At 40.1% G+C, this 15,837-nt stretch overlaps 1 protein-coding gene across 1 annotated transcript in view; it reads right to left on the bottom strand.

Annotated features, from left to right (window-relative positions):
• Window positions 1–15,837, bottom strand: part of BTRC (beta-transducin repeat containing E3 ubiquitin protein ligase) — a 2,835,508-nt gene that overhangs the window by 2,292,997 nt on the left and 526,674 nt on the right. Inside the window, exon 4 of the mRNA XM_044056496.1 lies at window positions 11,607–11,690. Coding sequence (XP_043912431.1) covers window positions 11,607–11,690 — 84 coding nt within the window. The remainder of the gene's footprint in view (window positions 1–11,606; window positions 11,691–15,837) is intronic.

Below are 15,837 nucleotides of genomic sequence, written 5' to 3'. Positions count from 1 at the left end.
AGCCCTGTGGGGAAGAGTGCTTGTACCACTGGCAGGGGCTGTAGATTGTGACCGCACACTCCTCATCACCTCAAAAGCAGATCTCTCTGGCTCCGAAGACCATCCCCGCTCCAAAGAGACAATGGATGGTACCGGAGCCAGAGCCATCGGCTCCAAGATAGATGCAGGGTCTGAGCTCACCCTGGAGGATGTACCAAGAGGAAGGCTCGGAACCAACGAAGATAGATTCAAACCCTCCACCTCGGCGCCGACAGAAGAGCTTCGGTCCCTGGACATGACGGATAGAGCCGAACGTGTCGGAGCCAAACTCAGCTCCAATGCAACAGCAAGGGGAGCCGGAACCGATGGTTCCTCCATTGGTAACGAGCACTCCGGCTCCGAAAAACCAACATGGCTCGGAGGAGGAATCACGGATGGAGACAAGACTGGTTCGAGTGGCTCGGGAGCAGACTGGGTCGGAGCCAACAAAAATTTAGGCAGGGCAGACGACTTGAGTCTCAGTACTACCCTCTCCACATCTTCTTCCAAAAGACTCCTGGAAGATAAGGTTGGGGATCTCGACCTAGCAGGCACTGGAGATTTGACCATCAGAGACTGGTAGGGAATCTACAGACCGGCTCCGAGAAGCAGAGTCATCTATTTGCAAGGATTCAGCAGTCGGCACCGAAGTATCTGTGACCGACTCCGAAACCACAGTGCTCTCCTTCGGCTCCGAAGACTGAGGAGTTGAGGAGGCAGGTTTTATTAATTTGGCAGGTGGCTCCGAAACACTAGCTGGTGCCAGAGAAGGCCTTTTTCAATCTTTAGATTTTGAGTCAGATCTTGACTTCGAAGACTTAGACAAAAAAGCCGAAGAACCAGACAAAGCTTCCTCGAAGGTTGGCTTCAAAAGACCCCTGGGTATTAGTTTGTTCTTTCTCTCCTGCAACACTCTAGGAGAGAAAGCATGACAGAACAAACATGATTCTTGCAAATGGATGGCTCCCAAACAGTAGACACAGCTACTGTGGCCATCGGTCAAAGACATTTTCTGGGAGCACTTCATGCATTTTTTAAACCCAGAGGGCTTGTGCTCCTTGCTATCCTTAGACATTGCAACACACAACAACCAGAGGGAAAGAGAATGACTGAGGACTAGGTCCTCTAACTAAAACGGGCCTAGTCCTGCAGAAGAATTACACGAGGACTAGGTCCTTTAAGTTAAACAGGCCTAGCCTGGTGTAAGATAGAAAACTAGATTTTCCGCTAAACAACAGACAGATTCAGTCACACAGGAAAAATTTTTTAAATAAAATACAGTGGAAGCAACACGAGGACTAGGTCCTCTAAGTTAAACGGGCCTAGCCCTGTGAAGAACTGGGTCTTCTAATTCAAACAGACCAAGAAGGCACAACACACACATGCTCAAAGGGTAGCAAATTAACAACTAAGAAATTAAGACTTTAGTGGGTCCCCGCTAAAGACCACCAGTCAACAATAATCGCTTGACAGGAAAATAATCAATAGGACCCCCTATTGATTAAAAAAGGCAAACTTGCCAAATTAACTCTCTAGACAAGAAAATGTAACTGGGTCTAACTACTGATATACAGAAGACTACTAATACTAGTCACACAAGGCAATTTAGGTAAATCCTAACTGTAAATAACAGGAAAAGGCGAAACTGCCAAAACTAACGATTTAGGTAAAGCGCAATTGCGCCTAACTACTGTTACACAGGATACCACTAATACGGTCACACGAAAACCACAAGACAATAAAGATAAAGCCCTACAATGTATATATTCAATAACTATGCAAAAAGATACTAGAATAATGAAAATTGCAAAAACTTAGCCAGAGCCAAGAGAAGCACATCCAAACTCGTTGACGCGGCAAACGAGATCTGGGGATTGCACTGGTGCACCATGGGATACCTGCTTAGCCACGAGCCAACCAGAAGTTTTTGAGCTTGAAAATCGGCCGAGTTGGAGCAGAGGATCAGCTCCGAACCCATATGTAAAAAATGAAGGTGAGATTGGACTACCCAACATGTACTGTTATGAAACAGCACGTTAAGCCACACTGCAAATTAAGTATAAAGCAAAACACAACTGGGTTCATGGTTTAAGATGATGGTGGTGGTGGTGGTGGGGGGTTTACTCCTCTGCATCTCTAAGTTGTAAGGTTGTTACTGTCAAAGCCCTGCTGCTCAACTATTCTTAGTCCAAGACTCCAAGGTCACGTGGCCAGAGAGACTAGTGTAACACCTGGACTTGTATAAGACAAATATACTCTCTGAAGTTGTGCACATTTAAAGTACAAATAACTAAGCAGTGGGATGCAAAAGGGATCATCTTACTCCTTAATCATAGTTCATGTGTTATACAGGCAGCCAAAATGTTTGCCTGCTGTAGCGAGTACAGACACTGCAGAAGTACACTTGTAAAATTTCAGTTTTGTACTGGCATGTCATTAAATCAGAGCTTTCAGGTTCACAAGTGAATTATATCCTAGAACTAAAGATATGGATTTATCAACTAAACTACAATCAGAAGGTAGCTTTTAACATGGACAATCTGAAAAAATATCTCAAACAGCTATGCGTTCTTTGACTACTGTGAAGCTTTGCATAACAGTGTGGGTTCCAAGTGTTATTGTGTAAGTAGACTGTCGACTTGTCACAGCTGTTGCATTTACAGCTAGTATTTGGAGAAAGTGCCAGCATTTCTGGTCTTTTCCTACACTAAGCATCAATTCTAGTACTGTATTAACTTAGCAGACTGACTGCTCCAAATCAGAGAGAGGTTAAGGAAAATATTCTTCCCTGGTTAGATCTTATAATTTATAAACCAGTACAAGCAAAACATTAGTTGTGGCTAAAATAAATAACTTTAAAGCATTATAGGATATACAAGGCAGATCAGTTCAAGGGCTATTAGAGCACTGCCAACGCCCATCCTCATACAGTACTTCTGGTCTCCAGAAGGGCAACAAGATGCACAAAGATCTTGTGACCCCCACCCCCACCACCACTAGAACTAATGTATTATTTGCTCGGTTATCACAGAGGGCGAGAGTTGACCAAGATGGGTTATGGATGGTTTAAAGTTCTTCCTTTTTCTACCATATCCCCCTTGGCACACCAAGAAACAATCCATGATGAGGCATGCAATGAGTATCACAGCAGCACAGCCTCTCACTTCAGAAAAAGCTGACACCAGCAGGACTGTCCCACCCATTTACTGGTAGCACTGCATGGTTGTTTCACTACTCTATACCATGGAAATCAACCTGTGTGAACATGCCCCAAAACAAGAATCCCCCCCCCCCCCAAGATTGGTATGCCCATCCTCCCAATCTGCTCCATAAAGCAACCAAGCCATTCTTTCAAGTCAGGTCACCTGGCCCATAGTCAGGGCATTATCCTTCTATACCACTACCACAGATGCATTATCTCTGTTTATTGGAAAATACCGATTCCTCTGTATGCCTGACTGTGGCACTTTTAGCTTTTCTGACGTTGTACTAGATCAAGAAGGGCATGGTCTTACATGCTCTTAAATGCTAAATATAAATCAATATAAATCACCATTTAGGAGTCTGTAAGACACAAGTATATGGTAGAAATTCAAGTCTGTTTTAGTGGCTAATGGTCCTCAAGGCTTGTGATCATTTTAGAGAGGAACCTCTTGGGTCATTCACTTTGTGTGATATGTTTAGAGAAATACAAAGATCACCTAGATCACCCATTGTCAAAGCTATGTCTCAGCAAGCCCAAAGGTACTCAGAAAAAACAACACCTAACACCACACATACTGTCACTCTCAGGGGAGCCCCCAACAATCAAGGGTAAGCAAAAACACTTCCCAGGACTCTCATCATAGGGGACTTAATTACAAGATATAATGCTCCTCAAATCAGGCTGAATAAGGAAAAGCTAAATGTTAGTTGTTTATCTGGAGCCACAATCTGCCAAATCACACATGCACTCAAGTCATTATGCCACAGGTACCAGTATAATTCCATCACAGTCCATGTAAGTGTAAATGACCTGAGATGCACCTCCCTGGACTGCTTGAAGAAAGACTTTATGAACCTTTCAGACTGTGTGTCTCAGGCTGGTATGAGCTTAGCATTGAGCAGCAAATTACCATCACAGAGGATGATGCCAGAATATGAGATTACTGATTTCAAAAACTGGCGGTCTTTCTGGTGTCATTCTAAGGGGATCCAATATTTGTCAGCTGGGAAGGACATGGCTAAGAGACCACGTTGCTTTGCCAAGGATGGTCTGAACCTCTCCCCTATAGACTTTCAAACACCGGCTAAAACTTTATCCAACCCCAGTGTCTTTTTTAGGCAATGCCAAATCGACAAACCTACCAACATATAGTAAAGTCAAACAGAAGCACAAACCAGTCCAAAAAACAAAAGTAGCCCAAGTGAATCTGCTGGATTGGACCCACTCAGCAAAAATGGATGATTCAGTAGTGTAAATCACAAAACCACTTTATTCGAACCAGTACATAAATCCAGGAACAAAATAGATAAGAGCTTTTGTCTAGGTAATCTAGACTTAATCAGACCCTACCAACCTAGTAAAATCAACTCAAGTGAACCTCAGGGTGTTACTGCTCAATGCCAGGAGCCTAAACAAAAAAAAAACTCTCCCTCCAAGCCCTCCTCACACTCAAGAAGGTGGGAAAAGTTTTGGAATGATTTACTGTGGTCTCATTTTTATATCACAAAAACCTGGCATTTTAACAGGGGTGTGTACACTTTTTATATCCACTGCAGATATAAAACCCTCTAACATGCTGGATAGCTAGCTAGCTCACTTATTGGACCCAGCAGATTAGAATTGGTGAAGCCACCTCCACAAAGAGGCCGGTCACCAGTGGAGTCCCCCCAGGGCTCTCTGTTGGGCCCACTCCTCTTAGGCATCTACTTCTTGGATGTTAAAGCCAATGTCAAAGGCCTTTGGCTGACCAAATTCAAAGATGATTGTAAACTGGGAGCAGTCACTGAATCCTCCAGTTAGGTCTAACAGACAAATGTTGCTGCCAAAGCCACGGCTTAAAACTCAGTACTAAGAAATGCACTGCAATACTTTTTGGGAAGTTTAACACCCTGGGTAACTGCATCATCAATAAAACATCCTTAAAAGTTGATTTACTAGTCAGGGATCTGGGAACTCATGCAGTCAGTAACCTAGCCTTCGACCGGCATGTGTCCAGGGTACTAAGAAAATACTTTTATGTTACTCAACTTATAAGCAAGACTATGACATCTAGGCCCAGAGAGGTCATCATACCATTGCACTTTGCCCTAATCAGAGTATAGTGCCATAGCATATGCCATAGCGGAATAAACAAAGTCCTACATTAACCTCCTCAAAGCTCTGTCTCTTTTACTCAGTATTATACAAACTTCTGAGAGGTGATCTTTGCCTGGCATTTAGGGCATCCCTGAATCATGTTCTGATGAACCTTTTGTACATCCACAAACAAACAGCATCAGAACTACTAGGTTAAAAGACCTAAATTTTACTTGCGACAAAGAGGATATGTTGGAGAGACAGACATGTTTCTCAGAGAATTTGCATTTTCTAGAACAGGCTCCCCATCCATGTGAAGTAGAGGTCCTTCCTATCCCTTTTTATGTGCAACTTAGACCAATGGATGGGTAATCAGAAATTCACTCCTGGTCTGGCTCCTATGTCTCTCATGGACAGGGGCAGTCAAGCAGATAACCACTTATACAAAACAAATGTGTGCTGCACATCTAGGGTAGAAAAGCCCTAGTGGTCGTTAGCCTAGTGTACACCTATGACTATGCCAAAAAGGGCACAATATCAAGTCTGATGAGATAATCTGAAAGGAAAGTCATTTCTTTTGATCTACATATGACATTTTTAAATACAAGAAGGCCCAGACAGAAGGATTTTCTGACTACTGTTGCTTTGTGGAGGTCAAAGAACAGGGAACTGTCAACGAAGGTACCAAGACCTGTAATGACTGAATTAACATGGAAAGCGGCATTGTCTATGCAGTATGGCATGGAAAAGCTTGATATTCCAAATGTAACAATACTGCACTTTTATGATTTAGTTTAAGCCTATTTTATTACCACCAGCTATTTGCAAAGTCTAAGTGGTATTGGAAGTTTAGCAGCCACTACCATCTGGCGTACAATCATCTGCAAATTTAGTTAACCATAAGTCTAAGAGAAGTACATACTGAGGAGCAGGGTATCCCAGCACTGAGCCGTGAGGAACAATACAGCTACCTTTTTACTTTCAGAAGTGGCTATAGCTAATTTAACTATGCAGTCTGCAAACAAATCATTTGCTCTTAACCTTACAGTGTATGTGTTTACTCTTAGATCTATCATGATGTTGATAATACCAACATGGGGAATCACATCAAAGGTTTTTGCCAGATAGAGATATGCAGTATGAGCTGCACAGTTACCATATACAGCTTCTGAGACCCTGTCATAGAAAGGTACTAGGATGAATAACCAGGATCTACCTTACATTACCCTAAACTAGCTCATTTTCACAGCCACAACCATTAATGCTGTAGGCTATCTTTATTCTACACTCAGTTTCAGTTAGCAATGTATACACATACTGCTTTATTGAACTGTTATGTAGACTGCATTTCTCTATCTTGCAATTACTGTATTACACTTTTCTCACTATTAACTCATGCGGTCAGTTTTTATCACTAACTGTGCCTTCTTTCTTGTTGTGTCTTTCGGCTTTTCCCGGTTAGGGGTCGCCATAGCGGAACTCCGGTCCGCTAATGATTGGCAGTAGATTTTTACGTGCCGAGTTGCCAGCTCTGACGCACAACCTTCAACGAAGGTACGCCCATTCACGCATGTCTCCATTTTTTGTTAAATTTGTTAATTTTTGCTAATTATTGTTATATAAATAATTTCTTTACTGACTTGCTTTGTACATCGTTGATTAATACATGTTCAATTTGATTGTTTAATACTATTTGTATGTATGGAGCTTTTCTCCCCGGGCCTCTGCTGAAAATGGGCCTCATGCCCAGTCTGACATTACCCGGTAAGCAAACAAAATAAATAAATAAAATCTACCCGTAGTAAAACAAAATTGGCAAGAATCCACAGCAATAAGGCTTTTAAGAACTAAGTTTATAAAGTTTGACCTGAAGAGTTCAGTGGCTGTGCAAATTAGGCTAGTTAGGCTAATAGGTGTGTAATTGTTGAGCTTATATAGAATGGCCATTTTCCATGCTTTAGGTACATACCCACTGAAGAAGCTTAGCTTGAAACAGTTTAGGAGAATCTTAGTAGAGAATATCTGACACTAGTGTTTAGGTATCCAAGAATCTTATTCAGGTTCCATGGCAGTAATAATTTTAGCTGTTGAGAAGGTGGTTATGACTTGATGCAATCCTTACAGGGGGGTCAGGACTCATGGATCTGTGCAACCTCTGACTGTAGCTAGTGTGAAATTAGCACTTGTTCATCTGCTAGCATGTTGGCAATATATTATATGGGTTTGAGCAAGTACGGTTACTGTGAATTACCTGAGCACAGCTGAGTGTTTTCTTGATTTCCTCATACAGCTGATAAAAGATCTGTAATTTTCATTGGTTTCTAATGCTTTTTTGCAGTTCACATTTGGCTTTCACCTTCCTCATGGTTATTTTTTATGCTTTACTGGTTTTCTTGATGGTGGGCAGACTGCAATTTGCTGTAAGCATTTACTATTTTTTCTTCTAATGTACAGATTACGGAAGTACACCACTAAGGTGGTTTATTTCTACAATGTCCAGTATATTAGGTCACATCAGGGATTGCTTGGTCTATACAACTTAGTCAATATCAGAAAATCTCAGAGTTGTAAGACATGCTGCAGCTGCATGGGGATGGACATACTGCAACAGAACTTTGAAAGCTCATCACAGAGTTTTTTTAAGTCATAAAACTTAGAAGTGTTTGCTAAGAATTTTTTTTTTGTCTGGGGTCTGATGAAGAAGCATTGCTTTATGATCAGGTTTAATCAGCTATGTAGATAAAGAAAGAGAATATGTTTTTATGACACGATTAAGATTAGTAGGACACCTGAGGGTAAGTTGACTATTTGCTACAGAGATCTTGTATTTATCAGGACAAAAAAAGCTTTCAGCCAAGTTTACCATGAATGGTAAAATGTCTTCTAATTAATAACGGGATAATTAAAATTCCCATCATAAAGACATTGTGATTCATGGACAGTTTAACTAACAACTAACACATTCATGTACTTTTTGTATTCAGCAGAAAGTAACCTATACCAGGCTATGAACTTAACTTCTTTACGGTGATTTGGACTTGAATAAATTCCTAGGTCAAAGGGAATCTATCTTGAGACAACAGTGTCTCTTATAAATGCTGATACTTTCCCTGAAGTCACAGATGGGTCTGAACTTGTGAAAGGTGCTGAACAGCGGTATACAACAAGTGCTGTCTCTGTTTTTAAACTACTACTCCATTATAACTCAACTATGGACATGCAGTACAGCCTAGAGATCAGGCAGCTTATTATTTAGTCTGCCACTGACTACAAGAACTATGATGCAGTCAGCACTGGGACCTAGTGCGGTAATTTTTACATGCTGAGATGTACAGAAGATGGACTTAGCCTAAACAAAGGTACTGTGAGCAGGGACACTGATTTATGGTTCTGAAAAAAGTAAGACTCCATTTTCACAAGATGAAATACAGGAACTGTATCTATGATTTTAAATGCAGTTTCTGTCCTTTAATGTGATCTCATTATAATCTTCTAGAGTGTGTACATCTGTATACACCATATATAGACTCTTATCAAAAACAAAAGGTCAAACACTCAAATGTTCAAACCAGACAAAAATGCTGCCAAAAGACAGGTTCCCAAAAAACTATCACATTTTATGTGGGGGGAGGGGGTTAAGCCCCCCTGCACCCACCACTCCTCCTGATAATTATACATACCAACTCAGAGAGTGTACTTTACTGAGAAAAGGGCAAAATCTCCCTCCAATGTGTACCTCGATCTTGCACATGCAGCTACCTGCAGTTTTCAAAATTCTGTAACTTTGGTATTATATACCGGTTGCTAACCTATTTAACATTATGACTATTTGCTCTTATAAATGGAACCTATATATGTTTATATTTATGCAAAATTAAAGCAGATTCTGTTCACATAGCACTCAAATGAAGTTGACAGTACTAGAAGTAGTAAACATGAGAAGAAACAAAGGATGTGGTAAGAGAGTACCCTGGCCTAAAATGCTACATTTCAGGGAAATTGTTTTTTAAATGCTCAGACAGTCCATATTTGACATTTTATATATTTTTCCTCAGAAAAATCGGGGTCCCTGTCTGGGGGGAGCAGTATGCAGAAAACATGAAATGAAAGTTGCAGTGCAGTCCAAGTGAAGGAAGTAAGCCTGCTATCATCTTGTCCCAAGTTGACACATACAGGACAACCTCAGACTAAGAACTGGTACTAATCCAGTTGTTAAATTCAATTACCTTAGCTTGGAATTCCAGCATTACTCTAGATAATGGCACAGAGCTCCATTTAAGATCAGGATTTTGCCTGTGGTTACACATGCACAACAAAATCCATCACATCTCTCAGCATGTCTCTCTGAGTTGAAAACCTTACATCATTCACACTCACACAGACCATTGCCAGGTCATAATTTTATTCACCCAGTCTGAGGAATTTTAGACTCAACATAATGTCACAAAGCCTGGTAGTGGAAAGAAAACTGATTAATATTCTTATGTAGCCTAGTGTCAGCAGAATCTGTGTGCCTAACAATGGAGCCACCAATTACTAAAACATTTTCATTCTTGACTGCAAACTTAAGTAGAGAGTTTAGGGTCAGCAATCTTGTGACTCCCTATAAAGAGTAATTTTACAGTGTGTGTGCTGGGTAAGAGTGGTGTGGTGGTGATGTGGTATTATTTTGAAGCAGTTCACATCTATCAAGCAAATGTGTCTCACAGACACCTACAATGTGCATAACACATTTGGTAGGCATGCAAGGTTACTGCTTCACATGTCTAAGCACCAATCAACAGAAGTAAGTTATTTCATATTATACAATGACTGGCCATTAGCATTCAAAAACAAGCATGCTGACTGGCCAGCCTAACCAGCATGCCTGTTGTAAATCTGAGAATATACCAAAAATAAAGGTCCATTTTTTTTTAAATACCAAACACAACTGAAGACATTTTATGTTCAGGAGCTGGCACAGACAGAAATAAAAAGGATAATTAGGTACATTCTACAAAACTTAAAAACCTTACCCGATTATCCTTTTATTTTTCTGTCCCGACTCTCCCTAACATAAAAAAGTCTCCTGGGTTCTTCTTTTTTTTTTTTTTTTTTTTTTTATTGATTATAACAAAGAAGAAGCAACCAAGACCTTCATTTCTTCGTTGCTACCTCTTCACAGCCCTTCCTTTCTCCGTTGCTACCTCTTCACAGCCCTGATGTACTGCGCATGGGAGCACAAGTCCACACGCATGCACAGTACTTCAAAAAAAGCTCCAGGATACCACATAAACACAGAAGGGCAGTACGGAGGCATTATACAAAGACATTATTTAAGAAAAGTAAGTATTTTGTTTCTTAAATGTCATTGTACAATAGCAATAACTGACTCTGTGGTTGTGGTATATTGAAGATTTACCCACCACGGTTGGCTTTGTTTAATCACTCAGGCTTCTCCCTCGTGATTAAACCACGCCAACCGTGGGTAAATCTTCAATATACCACACCGACGTCATCAGTTATTGCTATAAACTACTACTGCACAGTCTCTCTTGCACAATGACAGTGTACTAAGCTAGCTTACTACGGTACTCAAAGACTGAAGAATATTAACATTTTCATACACCATCTCTGGAGGATGCTTAAGTAAAAGATGGAGCTGCTAGCATTAAAATAACATGGTCAGCTCTCCATTCTGATGCAACACTTCTGTGTTCTGAAATCTTAACCACTTAAAAAAACATAAGCCTGACCAAATGGAAGGCTCTACAAAGCACAGTGAAATATAACATAATCATGCACGTCTGAAAAAGTGTTATAGACAAGGTGAAGCACACACTACTTCATTTTTTTTTATTACAGAAACTGTTTCTATCACTGAAAACATTTCAAGTATAAATGAAAGCTGTAACGTAGGAGTGGTTTAAAGTTAAAATCATGGAAGAAATCTTCTCGCAACACTGAATGAGATGTAGAAGGCATCAAATACCATTAAAAACAAAGGTTTGATTACTATAAAGGTGTTAGCTTGTGTAACAAGGGTAGAGTGCTAAGCTTTCATTAGTAATTTATATGAACTGCATAAAAATGCATAACCTGTTTGTTCCTGTGGAACTGTGTCGATCATACTGTTAGAATTATAACTTTATAAGAATGCTAGAAGGGTCTCTTTATCAGATGCTGCTTCAGAGGTTCTTAAGGCTAAAAATAAAATTGTATGGATACAACTTCATTAAATACACAACAGGCAACACTCACTCTTTAAAGAGGCCCTGTTAGTGCTCCTATAAAATTATTATAAATTAAATGACAATTCTATAGTTACCTTTTTTGTTGGTCCCTTCTGTGTCGCACAAGGGGCACTAGTGAGAAACCCATAAGGACAAACAGCACATGACACTCCCACAATCTACAATAAAGAGGAAGGAAATTAGGAAAAAGAAATCACGAAATATAGGAATCTAAAATGGGCGATATCTCAGCAAACGAAAAAGAATGGTGAACAGAACCAGAGCAGGGAATATGCAGTTATGCTGGCAGAACATACACAAGCAGTTCTGAAAAGAAAGCACTTGGTGGATCAGCACGCAGTTGGGTTACATCTGAGAAGCTCTGAAGAAAATGCTAATGTGAAAGCAGATTTACAAAGGGAAGAACAGAACAGAAAGGAAAGCAACAGAAAGTTATAAAAAGTTGCAGCTATATTAAACTTAAAAAAAAAAAAAAAAACACACAAAAAGAGTTGCAAAACAGCAGGGTAACTAACCAGAGCAAACCACTTAAGCAAGAAACATCAAGTTCATTTTTTTAAATTATATTAAATGTAGACACACCTTAAATCATCATGAACAAGGTAATGCCATTGAAACAAAAGACCTTTGAAGTTGTGGGTAACAGCAAGCCCATGAAGACATGCAATTTACAGAACATAAACCAAAAACAGGCATCTATGCCTCAGAGGCACCTCAATATGCATAACCGTCAGTCTGCATGCTGGATTGCTGCTTCAAATGTTCAGATAGCCATCAACAGGACAGTGTGTAACAGCAGTCTGTGGAATAACGCTCTCTTTGATGATATCAACATACTAAGGCAAAGGGAAGGTAGGCAAACTGACACCACTTGTCAGGGAGCGGGGGGAGAATGCCATGCTCTCTAAGTCAAAGGCAGAACATAAATTCAAAAGGAAAAGAAAGCACTCTCTAAAATATGACTGTGTTTATACAATATAAAGCTCTTTGTGATTAGAGAATGTAATATATGAATGATGGTAACTGAATTATAAACAAGAAACAAACCTAAGATTTGAGCACTGCCAACATTGAAGATTCATCTTAAAATGCTTTAGGAAAAAGCACCTGGCTATGTTAAAGCACACACTGATTATCTTGCAGAGGCAAAAGTAAATAAACTCCTAAAGTAATATCCAATATGATAACCAATTAATTGCTCCATTTTATTTCATTCTGTTGAATGTGTAGTATCACTTTTTACCAGGTTATATCCAAGTTGGTAATTTTACTACTTGAAGGAAATCTGGTCAGGATAACTAAGAAGAATGCTGCTAACTAATGGAAATTAGTTTTAACAGATCAAACAACACCTTTCCTACTTACAGGCCCTCCCACTCAAAACAAAAAAATCTGTGTGTTCCAGTTCATGCATCTTAATGTCCCCATCACTACAAAACATAAACATTACCAAACCAGCCTACCATGACCTCCTCCCTCCTCCTGTTCCTGTGAAAAACAAAACATCAGCCACAAAGTATAGTGTTAAATACCACACCTATAGACTTCTAAAGACAAAGTAGACTATTCTGGAGATGACTGTTTCACGCTATTGCCTTGTGTTATACTCATACTTCATACAAGTATTAGGAACAAAAAATACTTTACTTACAGTTACCTTCTGTCTCTTCAGTGTCCTTCTACACATTTATGACATGTGAGGTACATATTTTACAGTTCACCCATTAACTTAAGTCAACAAAAGTCCAGCCTTTCTCAGCCACTTATTCTTGCAAAGCCACATTTATTTGACATTTGTTGACCTTGTTAGTTCGACTGGGTCAAAGCCCTTTTTCAGCGGAGGCCTGGGGAGAAAGGCTCCACAAGTAATTACAAACACATACAGTAGTAAACATAGTTAGATATGATACTTAAACATATAAAACACATTAAGACTTAAAATGCTGATCATTATTTATAGAAATTATACACAAATTAGAATGTTCCAATATCGACACCTAATAAGCGAAAGCTGAAAATAGCAAAGTTTTAGATAACCAAATTCTTTCCTAGGGAAAGAATTTGGTTGTCCGTTCCTGTTGCTTCGCTATTTTCAGCTCTGCGGTGGAAAGTTACGGGTCCGGTTCAGGTAAGTGTGCGAATGTGTGGACGTGAGGGTTAGGGTGAGATAAGCGAGTTAGAGTTAGGGCGGGTGAGGTGTGTATGCGATAGTGACGGACCTTAGGGTTAGGGTTTGGGTTAAGGTAAGTGGGTAGATAGTGGTGTATGTACAGTTTAGTGTAGGTTTAGATGTAAGATTTTAGGTGTATGTGTGTGGATTACTGTTTGTTTGGTGCATTTTTGTTGTGTGTATGTGTTTTGGAGCAGCAATTTTTTTCCCTAGGAAAAAATTTGCTGTTCTAAATTTTCAGTCTTATCGGTTTTTGGTTACTAGGTGTAGATATTAGAACATTCGAAGTTCTGAAACTTCGATGTTCTAATATAGACCCATTTAACCCACTGAATCAAGCAGTAGCCTCTGTAACTGTGGGTCAATTACGTGTATGAGGAATACCCTTAAAAGAATTGGGATGGTAGACATGTTTGCTTAAGTTGAACTTAGATTGGAGTAAAATGCAAATTTCATTACAGAGATATTACCAAAAATGTAGAAGTGCAGCCAGAGAGTAGCTATAAGAGGAAGTAAGGGGGGATAGTGAAGGTGTCAGTTAGAGTTGTAGGTGGAACAGTCATGGAGGGTAATTACAGTGTCAGATCCAAGTACTGTTAAGAAAGTTTTTGGAAGCAGTCTTGAATTTTTGTGGGTGCTTAATATTCCTGATATCGAGAGGAAGTTTATTTCAAGATTGGGCAGGTAAGTAGCTGTATAAGTTTTGCCTATTTTGATTTTGGGTTTGGGTTTGTAGATCTGGAGGAGGTTCGGTTCAGAGAGACCTTGTAGAGATATAGAGCGAGACAAGAGAGGCAAGATCAGGACAGGAGGAAGGCTGGTGCAGTATAGCATGTATGACTGGAAGCTGAGAGAGCAGTTGATGGGGAAATTCTAGCCAGTTTCGGCTTTTAAAGGCATGGCGGTGGTAAGTAAGATCTGCAGCGAATCGTGCAATTTTGTTGTATGTGGATTCTAATTTTGACAGGAGAGTGGTCTGAAAGTTAGTGAGTACTTGTGAGACAAAATATGCTTGGAAGGAGGTATGCATGGGATAGGGAGATTTTTGATCTGGTTGAGAGAAATTTCAAATCAGTTCCTGTGTTTAATGGGATTAATGCTTTTCAATTTTTCATTTATTCACGAATTTAAAAAGGAAACCGGAATCACTCCCTCCGAGAATGTAGACCACCTTTAGAGGGTGGGAATAAAATATAAATGGTAAAACACTCTTTGGATGACTGGTTATGAGGCAGGAAAAGGTGACCTCTAGTGGATGGTGTCTCCCAGGTATCTACCAAACTCCGGGATTACAGCCACATTTCTAAAATAGGAACTGTCCATGGTGGTGGTTGGAGGATTGATTCAAGAGCTGTGGACCCCTATTGGGGGGTCAGTATAAAATAACATAAAAAGGAAATCTGAATCACTCCCTCCAAGACTGTAGCCCACATTTAGTGGGTGGGAATAAAATATAAAGGGTAAAATACTCTTCAGACGACTGGTTATGCGGTAGGAAAAGGTGACCTTTTTTGTGGCTGGTGTCTCCCAGGTATCTACCAAACTGCGGGATTATAGCCACATTTCTAAACCAGGAGCTGTCCATGGTGGTAGTTGGGATGAGTGATTCAAGAAGTTTATACCCCTGATGGGAGTGGGAGTGATTTGCACTAGGGAGTTGGTATTTATAAACAAATGCAGGAAAAAGTAGGCATATTTACAGTCATTCTGTAAGTTAGCTAGTTGACTGAGGGATAATAAAAGTCATCCATAATAAAGGTAATAGGGCTTAATGGGTAGTTTTTTTTCCCCAAGCTAAGTCACTCACTCTGCTCTGCAGAGGACCCATGGCTGGCACTGAGGTGGGTAGGTGGTTTCATTGAGATGCATTTGGATCATTGTAAGTTCAAAATCCATACTGGGCAAGACCTGATGTGAGACAATCAGGTACCTGATAACAAGAAGTTATGTACTCACCATAATGTTCGATGTATGTAGTCCATCTCGCCTCACATTCTTACCCATGGGTTCGGAGCCAAATATCGGCTCCGACTCGGCCTATTTTACTACCTCAAAAGTCTCTGATTGGCTGGGCTAAGAGGGTATCCCATGGTACACTGCTTCGCATCCCCAGATCTAGTTTGCTGCTAACAACC

This window comes from Protopterus annectens, chromosome 14.part0 (genome assembly GCF_019279795.1).
Source record: "Protopterus annectens isolate FY-2018-M chromosome 14.part0, PAN1.0, whole genome shotgun sequence".
Taxonomy (NCBI): Eukaryota; Metazoa; Chordata; order Ceratodontiformes; family Protopteridae; genus Protopterus; species Protopterus annectens.
The sequence above is the reverse complement of the archived record's forward strand: the minus strand, read 5'-3'. Positions and strand labels throughout refer to the sequence as shown.